This window comes from Mesoplodon mirus (genome assembly GCF_964341445.2).
Source record: "Mesoplodon mirus genome assembly, chromosome: 3".
Classification (NCBI taxonomy): Eukaryota; Metazoa; Chordata; class Mammalia; order Artiodactyla; family Ziphiidae; genus Mesoplodon; species Mesoplodon mirus.
The window spans coordinates 33,084,699-33,094,771 of record NC_138978.1 but is presented as its reverse complement, the minus strand read 5'-3'; the positions used below and the strand labels follow the sequence as shown (position 1 = coordinate 33,094,771).

At 55.1% G+C, this 10,073-nt stretch overlaps 1 protein-coding gene across 1 annotated transcript in view; it reads left to right on the top strand.

The window, feature by feature from the left end:
- Window positions 1-306: 306 nt before the first annotated feature.
- GRIK3 (glutamate ionotropic receptor kainate type subunit 3) overlaps window positions 307-10,073 on the top strand; it is a gene marked incomplete at both ends in the record, with an annotated part of 233,971 nt that continues 224,204 nt past the window's right edge. Inside the window, one exon of the mRNA XM_082614766.1 lies at window positions 307-421. Within this exon, the coding sequence (XP_082470892.1) occupies window positions 307-421 (115 nt within the window). The remainder of the gene's footprint in view (window positions 422-10,073) is intronic.

The window sequence follows — 10,073 nt, the reverse complement described above, 5'->3', positions numbered from 1 at the left end:
GGGAGCCCGCGCGCGAGCCGAGCCGACGCAAGCCGCAGCCGAGTCCGAAAGGAACCCGAGTGGAGTCCAGGAGCCTCGCTCGCGGGCGGCCCGTGGGCGGCAGCCGGGCTGGGCGGGCGCCGGCGGGGCGGCCCCCCAGTAAGATGTGCGCGGCGCCGCGGGGCGCCCCCCACTCGCAGCGGCGCTCAGGAGCCGGGCTGCTGGGCCAGGCGGCGCCTCGGGGGCTGCTGCGCGCCCGCGCCTAGAGCTGCCGCCCCGGGGAGCCCGCCACGGCCGCGCCCCGGGCACGCTCGGCGGCGCCCAACGATGACCGCTCCCTGGCGGCGCCTCCGGAGTCTGGTTTGGGAATACTGGGCCGGGCTCCTCGTGTGCGCCTTCTGGATCCCGGACTCGCGCGGGATGCCCCACGTCATCCGGATCGGTAAGGGCTCCCCGGAGCCGGGGGTCTCCGTGCGCCCGGGCGGGGGCGGGAACGGGGGGGCCACTGTACGCGATCCCAAGAGATTTCCCACCCTCTCTCCACGCTGCCGGGGCCGGGTGACCACCAGGAGCTCGTCCCGGTGAGGACAAAGTTCCAAAGCCGGGGTCATGGGCCTTACTTATTGGAGAGGAGGCAGACGGGTTGCGGCGGGCGAGGGGCCCTTGGCGCGCTCCTGGGAGGCCAGAGCTGGCGGAGTGTAGCGAAGCGTTCCGGTCCCAGCCCGAGTCGCGGGCGCATTTCCCGGCCACTGCCAGCAGGACCGGCCGCAGACCGAGTTCTGGGACCCGGCTTCTCCGCGAAGCGGGAACCCTGGGGAAGGCGCCAACTTCTCTTCCTTCCTCGTTCCCCGAGGGCCCCTCTCCCCCACCTGGGGCAGGGCTCGAGCGGCCGCGGCGGGGACGCAGGATACGGCTTCGCATGACAAGGGCGGCCGGTCTCCTCTCCCGGCGGCTGCCCTCGGCCTCGGTGGCCCCCGTTCAGCCCCGTGGCGCGGGGCAAGGGAGGGGCGGCCCCCGCCGGTCGCTCCTGCCATCCGTCGCGGTCGAGGCCTCTCCTTCGCCTGGGGCAGCGCAGGCAGGGGGAAGGGAACGACGGAGCCCGCCCAGCGCAGCCAGGGAAGGAGACAAGAGGGATGCGAGGGGATTTTAAAGTTAGCCGAAATCCCTCCGCAGCTGGCGGCGGCCGGCGGGGCTGCGTGCGGCGTTCTGGGACTCTGGCGTCCCCGCGTCTCTTCTCGCCAGAGGCTCTTACTCGGGGCTTTAACTTTGTTGAGGCATCCTGTAGGCAGCGCTCCGGGCTGTGCGGGATGCCTCCGAGTGTCCCAGGCCCGAGACCGCCAGGGCTGGGCCCGGCCTGGCCACGGGGGAGCCTCCGCCACGCAGGCCCTGCGCCCGCCACCAGGCCGGAGACCTGGGCCGCCTGGGTTCGCGAGGCGCCACCACCAGCATCTGGAGCAAGGAGGCCAGAGCTCTGCTGGGCCAGGGCCACCTTGCTCCCCTGTGGCTCTAATCTAGGCACGGACTCTGCGCTGCCAGCGCCGTGACGGGGTGTAGGGAACCACTGTCGAGCTCGGTTTCCCTCCTTTAGGTTTTCCTAGGAGGCAGTCAGAAATCTGTCTCTCTCCTGGATTCCAGATCCTCTTGAACTGGACATCTGGACGAGGGTAGAGCACAGTCCTCAGCTCTGCCCACGCTGGGGTCTTTCCGTTTATGCCCAGGACCCTGGCAGGCAGACATTGGAGGCAGAGGAATCCAGGCACCCGACTCTGGGGACAGCCCTCGTGACCAGGCTTAACCCTTTGCAGCCCAGTCTGCTCCTGGCAAGACAAAAATATCTCTTCTATCTCTGCACCTTTGCCTGCCCCAGCGCCCAGTTTGGTCACCATTCCAGGAGCAGGCAGCCCCCTAGTAGTGGACCAGTTCTTCCTTTATTCCCTGCTTCTTTCCCTGTTTTTTTGTGGGCCTGCATGGTAGGGTGCTCTTGGGAGAAAAGAGGGGGACCCAAAAGGTGCTATGCACCCAGCCCATGCATTGCAGTTCCCTCTTCCATGGTCCTTCCTCCACAGGGGTGGGATGGGCATGCTCCTAGCTCAGCGTCAGGGGTGGCAGTCTTTGGGGGGCCCAGGAAGAGAAGGAGCAGGTGAGGGAAGCCCCGGAAGGCTGAGCTGAGGAGGGGCAGGATGATGTATCCTCACCCGCTCCTTCTTACTGTGAAATTGACTTGCACTGGGGGACTCCTCACTGCCCTGAGGGGAAGCCCGAAGCCTGCCCGCCCTTTCTTGGGTTCACCGTGTAATATGCAATTAAGGATGGCAAAGCCCTCCTCTCTTCTAATCTTCTTCGTATTAAGCCCCAGGATTAATTAGCGTGTTGGTCCAAGCCATTTATATCCAAGAGCCCTGCCCCATTTGATTCCCAGCCCGAGGACTGGGGTGTTGGGCCGATGCCGAACGTGACTGCCGGAGCTGTGCCAGCTTGGATGGAGGATGGGAAGGCTCTGAGGCCCCTGGGCTTCTCTGGAGCTTCCTGGGGAGCTGAACTTCTGTCCTTCTGAGCACAGGCTGGAGTCTCAGCTGGAGCCAGGGGCTACAGCGGACCTGGCACAGAGAGAGACACACACAGAGAATCTCATGCTGAAACCCAAACACAGCATCTTGGCTGGGCCTGATGCCATCTCCCTTTTTCTCTCTCTCCCCACCCCTGGGATCTCAGCGCTCTGGCTAGGGCCACAGGAATTGAGGCCTTGGAAATTGGGCTCCGGCGTGTGCTGGGTGCTTCTGGTTCCCAAGACTGGTGCCTGAGCTGGCTGCGCTGACAGCCGAATCCTTGCCTAGCAGGCAGGCGTCGCCTAGCACCAGCCTGGGAGAGGGGTTTCCTGCAGGTGTGCAAGGGGCTCTCTGGGCTGGGGAGCAGCGTACCCGCTCCCTCTCTTTGTGCCTTTTTTTGGGGGCTGAAATTTCCTCTTAGACAAGGAGATGGATAGCTCAGCAGTGTGACAGAGTGTTCAAACAATCCGTCTTGAATAGATGAATTGCATTGCTCTGTCTTTTTGTAATTGTGTCTATCAGAGGGAGAGGTCAAGGCATTGATTGCTTGGATGGTTTGCAAGTAACAAAGGAGAGTAAGGAAGAGAGCGAGGGAGAGAGAGTAATTGGATTGTAGTCTGCAGGAAAAAAATGATCATTGATTATTTTATATGAATATGTGGAAGATGTATTCTGCGTGTGGTTATCAAGTGTTGCTTATTGAAGGTTTTCAAGGCATATTGTTCAACATTTTATTATTATTATTATTATAATCGTTATTATTGTTCAGATGGATCCTAGTCTTAACTCACAGAAAGCAGCTTAATGCGTGGGTCCTCTCAGTGCTTCAGTGGCCTCATGTGGGGACCTGGATTTCCTGGTTATGTGACCTAGAAGCTGAAGTGGAGGGGCCCTGGGCTGGGAGCCAGGAGGCCTGGGTTTTCTCCTCTGCCTTCCACCAATTTCCTGAGCCATCTTGGTCAAATTACACTCTCCTACCAACCTGGAGCCTCAGTTTTCCCATCTGTAAACTACTGAGTTGGCCGTGATGGCTGGGGATATTCTGTGGTTTCAAAGTTCCCTTTAGTGCAGGCTGGTGGGGACTGTCAGTGCCACAGTAGGTTTCACGGCTAGATCATCCGTCGTGTTACATACATACTGTAGGATAGAGGGCCAGCCTGGAATTTGAAAAGGGAAACAGACAGTGGGGCGGTAGCTGGGGAGCTCGAGTGGACGATGGTGATCTCTAGCCAGCCAGGTGGGGAGATTCAGAGCCAAACAACTGCAGAGACATAAAGCAGGTGTGTGTGGAGGGGTGGAAGGTGGGAGGGAAAGGCTGGCTCAGCACCGGCCCCTCGGAGCATCTACAGACAGAGCAAAAGAGTTTCTCGAGGCTCTGAGCCTGAGCTGGGGGCAGGGGTGGTGGAGAGGGGTGGCGCGGGGTAGCGGGTACTGCAGTCTGTTCCAGGGGCGTGAGGTCCCCTCGCCCAGAGTTCCCAAGTCAGCCCTGTCTGCATCTCCTGCGATCAGTTCATCCAAATGGTCCTGAACGTTCGTCTCCTGAGTTTGGGAGCTGCTATGCGTAAAACAATGAGAAATTTCTCACAGTGACTGGTGATGCGCTGAAACATCCCGCCGTGTTGAGCAGACAGGCGCTGAATGAAGATCAATAGGGTTTCCCCCCCTGGAAGCAAATAGCTTCAGACAAGACCTGGGAGTGGCCCGAGGGGCCTTAGAAAGCATTAACTTCAGGAATTTCTGCCTCCACTTTCTAGCCCAGCTGCTCCTGTCAGCCTGGGCTTCCCTCCTTCTCGAGCTGGAGTTTCATTTCTTCTTGATGCCTGCCTTGCATCTGCGCTAAACAGTCTTTTGACGTCAGGATGATCTGGGGTTTTTAGAGGTGGTTGATGCGGGGTGAGCCAGCACAGTGTCCCGACCAGGCCCTTCCAAGGTCACTCGCATCCCCCTGCTGCCGGCATGACAGTTGACTTCAGAAGTCCAGCCCACTGTGCTCTTTCAAAAGGGCTCTGAGGAGCAGCTCTTCATCCCACCCTTCAAAACGCAAGGCTGCTTGGCTGCCTTTAGGATCCTTCGTGGGGCCTGTGAGCCTCCCTGTCAGTGCCATTGTAGGTTTCACAGCTACATGAGTCCCCACGTTCCCACAGGCCCCGTGTCCCTGCCCCAGGAAACAGCCACCTCCGTGGGGAGGGGGGAGGCACAGATGCCCTATGGGTACAAGAACAACCCCATCCTCGGGGGTGGGGGCGTGCAAGGTCACATGCAGAGGAGGCTCAGGGCTGCTCTTTTAGGGGAAGACCTGGTTGTGCTCCACCACTGGGACTGTTTCTGATCTGCTGAGGCCAGGCTTCGTCCAGGCTGTCACAGTCAGCTGCCCCAGCCTCTGCCTCCTGCTGCTTCCGCCTGCACCCTGCCTTGCTTGCTCAGGACCCTCCAGAGGGAACCAAGAGAGCTGATGTTCCCTCTCGGCTGGGCAGCAGCAGAGGAGCCCTGGGCTCCCCAGGCCCTGCCTGGCAGCAGAGAGGACTGAAACTCCAGGAGCAGGGCCCTTCCTCTGGGGCCTGCCCCAGCAGGCCCTGGCTTGTCCTCCCGAGGTGCTTTGGATGGACAGGTGGGCCAGGGGCGGGCCTGGTGCAGACAGGCCTTGGACTTGGCTGGAATAGCTCTTCTCGCAGGTGCTGATTCCCCAGCAGCAGCGCCAGGGGGCAGTGTGCCTGTGCTGAGGTGGCCGTGCGTCTCTTGCCTGGGACCCCACCTGGGTCTGGAGCGAAATCAAAATAGGAAAACAACACACAACTGCAATGCAATGGCCCTGGTTTATTGAGCACTTACTAGCTGCCAGGGACTATGCTTTTCAAACAGTGACTGGTAATGTGACTAGTAAGTGCTCGAGACATGTAGCTGTTGCATTTTTTTTCCCTCACCATCTGGTTTAGCTTTCACAAACACCCTGCAGACATTATCCTCATTTTGCAGATGAGGAAACTAAGCTTGGTGAGGTCACTTGCCCAGGATCACGTGGCCAGTGAGTGGTGGATGTGGGATAAGAATTCCCACCAGCCTGACCCCAGATCCTGTGCTTTTAACTGTCTGTGTAGTCGGAAGATGGGAAGCACTGATTTTCATAGGCGCTGAGTGCAACGCCCCCTCCCCCCATGGTTCTGGGTGCTGAGTGTGGCCTGAGAGGCCTGGGCTGTATGGGCTTTGCAACATTTAACCCTACCAGTGCCGGTTTTCAGCGTCAGACTGTCCTTGCTGATGGACCAAGTGGTAGTTATGCTTCCTGTAGAGGAAAGGTATGGATGGTCTTTCCCACCCTTCCCGCATGTGCAACGCACAACCGTACATTGACTACATCCCACCTTGTCCGGGCGTCTGGACTCTGCCTGACACTTTAATCTGAGCCCGAAATAAAGGTTGGACTCTCCCTTGGTTGTGTTCAGTCCACCCACAGGAATCCCTCTACTCTAGAAACTCCAGCCTACATGTCACCCTGGCAGCCACCAGGCTGTCCTCAAAGACATCATCAGAGCATTGAGGAAACCCCAGGGCCCTGTGTCTGTGTCTCCCTCCATCCTCTTCAGCTAGTGGCCTGGCCAGAGAAGGTGGTTAGCAAATTAATTCTTGTCCTCTCTTCCTTCCCAATCCCATCTCCCCTCCAACATCCTTTCCAGGCTAATAGGTTTTATGGTCATTTTATTTTTAAGCAAGAGTCACATTCCAGCCTTCTAAATAGAGCCTGCATTGCTGTGAACTGAGACTGGTGGACAATAGGAGGGTAAAGTCCTCTGACACTGGGCCCAGGAATATGTGTTGCTGTCCCACAGACACTGTGGGTTGGATGTGGGGACCTGGGTGCAAGAGCTGCCCAGTCCCCCCTTCCCCATGCCACGTCTGCAAGAGCAGAGGAAAACCCACGCCTACCCTTCTCCTACACCTCGTTCCTTCTTCCAGGGGACATAGGGAGACTGGGTTGTGGTGGCTGCAGGGACTGACCTGTTCTCGAAGTGGGGAAACTGCACTGCTCAGAGTGCCCACAGAAGTGACAGATTCAGAACAGGCACGATTGGAGGGGTCATGTTATTTTCCAGGGCCTCAGTTTCCCCATCTGTAAAATGGGGATGAGACTTCCTGCCTCACGGAGTCAAATAGATGGGATGTCATTTCAAAAAAGCTTAGATGCTGTTCAAATATCAGCATTTCTTCTTGTTTTTGTTGGAGGAGAGGAGTCTGACACCAGCACAGGGCGGGACTGGGGTGAGGTGAGGGAGGCGACAGGGGAGCAGGATTTAAGGAGGCTGTCAAGTGGTGACCCTGCTCTTGCATGACTGAACGTGACATTGAGCACCTCCTTAAATTTTGTGCCCCAGGTGCCTCACTGGCCTGTACCTATTAGCACCTGTGTTTGTTCTGAAGTCCCTGTTTTCTTCTGCTTCTCTTTGTGCTCCAGACACCAAATCCTAATTGAGTGTGATTGAGAGAGGGGAGAAGACTGGATTGAGGGCCAGGGCACTAGGTTTGAGGACAACAGGTCATTCTGATTTTGCTTTTGTTTCCCTTCAGCCACATTTTATACCTGCTGGACCCCTGAGCACTCGGCCCCCACCTTACCTTGATTTATTTCCTTCAGAATTACCAGCAGGGTCCACACTATCTCAGCGCCAGCCAGGCTCTCCCCTCCCCACAAAGCTCGGGTTCCCATGTTCCTCTTCTTGCTTCCTTTGACCTTTGTACTTTGTTCACTAACGCTCACTGGCCTTGGCTGTAGCTATGCTTGTGGGTATGTGCAGGGCTTTCTCTAGTAAAGAAGTTTTTGGAGTCAAAAAATATATTTCATTGATTCTAAGATTGACTCTTTGCCCCACATTTTCACATCTCTGAAATCAGTCTGTGTCTGACATGTCAAGTCCAAGTTTACTTGCAGGATTTTTTCTTTCTTGGCACCTTAAAACATGATGGTATGTCTCGGGTTTGATGAAATGTGGTGGATCTGAATTTGAGTGGGAGTCTAACGTGCTAGCTGTGTGACCTTGGGCAAGTCACTTCACCTCTGAGCCTCCATTTCCTCATCCACATATGGTTGAACCTTATAGGGTCTTCACAGGGTTGTTGTGAGGACTAAAGGAGATAAAGTATATAAAGCTCTTTGCACAGTGCCTGATAATAAATGTTAGGAGAAAAAGGATTCCCCAACAGTGGAGGCTGTGTCTCCGCCATCAGGCTCTGAGCTCTCAGGCTCTCTGCTTCTTATATACCCTCTGCCTTGTGCCAGCCTTGTGATCAGTACCCCATGCAGCTCAGTACATGGTATTTGCCCATTTTTGACATACCCATATGCCCAGCAGTGGAATGGATGTCTCCGGCAGCCTGTGACAGTTACCTGCCACAGTTACCTGCTCCCTGCTAGGGAGCAAGAGGGGTGCTCTTCTGAGGAGGCTTCTATATGTCCAGAAGCTCCCAGACTCCTCCTGGCCTGTTATTTATCACACACCTGAAGCCCGCGGGGTGTTGGTCCTTCCCTACATTTGCAGTGTTTTAACTGAAATGTGTTTTGCATGTATGCAGAGCTGGGAAGACCCTGGTTATGGGATGCTCTTGAGGGATTGGTCCAGGGAGTCCTGCTCAGTCCTCTTGGATGTGGAGTCCAAGCTTGCTTCCGGAGCAAGCCAGTGCAGAGAGGGTCTGCAGCTAGAGGCTGGGCCCCAGGGGATAGACACTGCTGGCTCTGCTGGGCGACACCAGGTAATGAGGCCACAAAAGCGGGGGAGGAGAGAGTCCCCATGGTGATCTTAACAGATCGGAGATAATGAGATGGAGTGATATCTGGGGGGGAGTGGCAGCTTCCACTTCAAATCCTTTGGTGCTATGCTGAATGGTGGTTAAGGAAGGCAGAGGGGAAAAGAGGAGGGAGATGGAGCTAAGATTCCAGTTTGTGTGAAGAGGGTTCCAATCCATAAGATACAATTAAGTCTTGTGCTATTAAAGGGACTGATGCAGACAGGCTGCGATGGAAGGGGGTTAGTAGAGTTCTCAGAACCACTGCAGGGATGAGCTCTTTAAATATAGGAATGAGAGAGACTTCTGCAAAGCCTTCCTGCATCTGCTTTGCAGAACTGAAATATGCTATTCCAAAAAGCCTGCCCAATTGGGCGGAAAAGCAGGAGCAGGGAGCCAAAGCCTTCCCAGGGCTCCAGGCATCACATTTCCTGTCTGTGGTGAAGAATCACAGAATCCACGCTGAAAAGAACCCCAGGGGTCAGTCTAGGCCTCTGCTTCTCCAACATTAACATGCATCAGAATCACCTGGAGCGCTCAGTAAACTATAGACTGCTGGGTCCCACCCCCAGAGCTTCTGATTCAGTGGGTCTGGGTGAGGCCTGAGAATTTTCATTTTAATAGGTTCCCAGATAATGCTGATGCTGCTCATCTGAGGACTACACTTTATTTATTTTTATTTATTTATTTATTTTTATTTTTGCGGTACGCGGGCCTCTCACTGTTGTGGCCTTGCACAGGCTCCAGACGCGCAGGCTCAGCGGCCATGGCTCACGGGCCCAGCCGCTCCGCGGCATGTGGGATCTTCCCGGACCGGGGCATGAACCCGTGTCCCCTGCATGGGCAGGTGGACTCTCAACCACTGCGCCAGCAGGGAAGCCCAGGACTACACTTTAAGTAGCACTGTTCTAAGTCACGGGAGGACCCCCCCTGTCCCCCATAGGTGGATATCTAGTCTCTGATTGAATACCACCCGTAACAGGAAACTCACCACTTTTCAACCGTGCTTTGTTCTTTATTGCAAATATACGGGCCCACTCCAATTTTTGTTGCAAAATTTCCCCTAAAATTGGTTTTCCTGCAGTTCTGGGGAAGGCAATATGACTTGGACGTTGAGAGTATAGGTTCTGAAATCCATCTGTCTTGAGTTTGAGCTCTCATTCCTTCCTTCCAGGCTGTGTCACTTTGGGTAAGTCACCTAACTTCTCTGAGCCTAGATTTCCTCACCTATAAAATGGAGATAGTCATAGATTTGACTTCATGGGATCATTGTGAGAATGAACATGATTGGCCCAAAGGAAATTCTGAATACATTTTAGCAGTCTAACTTGTGGATAAGCTCACAGGTTCTGGAATCCAACAGCCTGAGTTTGAGGGCTGCCTCCATCATTTCCCACCTGTGGGATCTTGGGCAAATTATTTAATCTCTAATAATAATAATAATAATAATAGTACCTGCCTTACGGGGTTTTTATAAGGATTAAATGAGTTAATGCACATAATATGTTTAGACTACAGCCATGGTAAGCACTCAATAAATGTTGTCCATTGCTCTTACTATTATGCTTACCCCGCCCCCTGATTCTGGTTTGGATTTGCACCCTGTCCCACAGTGCAACCCTACAGAAATGTAAAGACATTTCTCCGGACTAAAGATAACCAGTACTTTCAGCATGGTGTCCAGAGCTAACCACAGTCCTGCTTATGTATTAAAAACAGGAAACTCATCCTCTCCTCACATCTCAGCATTGGTGTCTACTTCTACACCCCCAGATT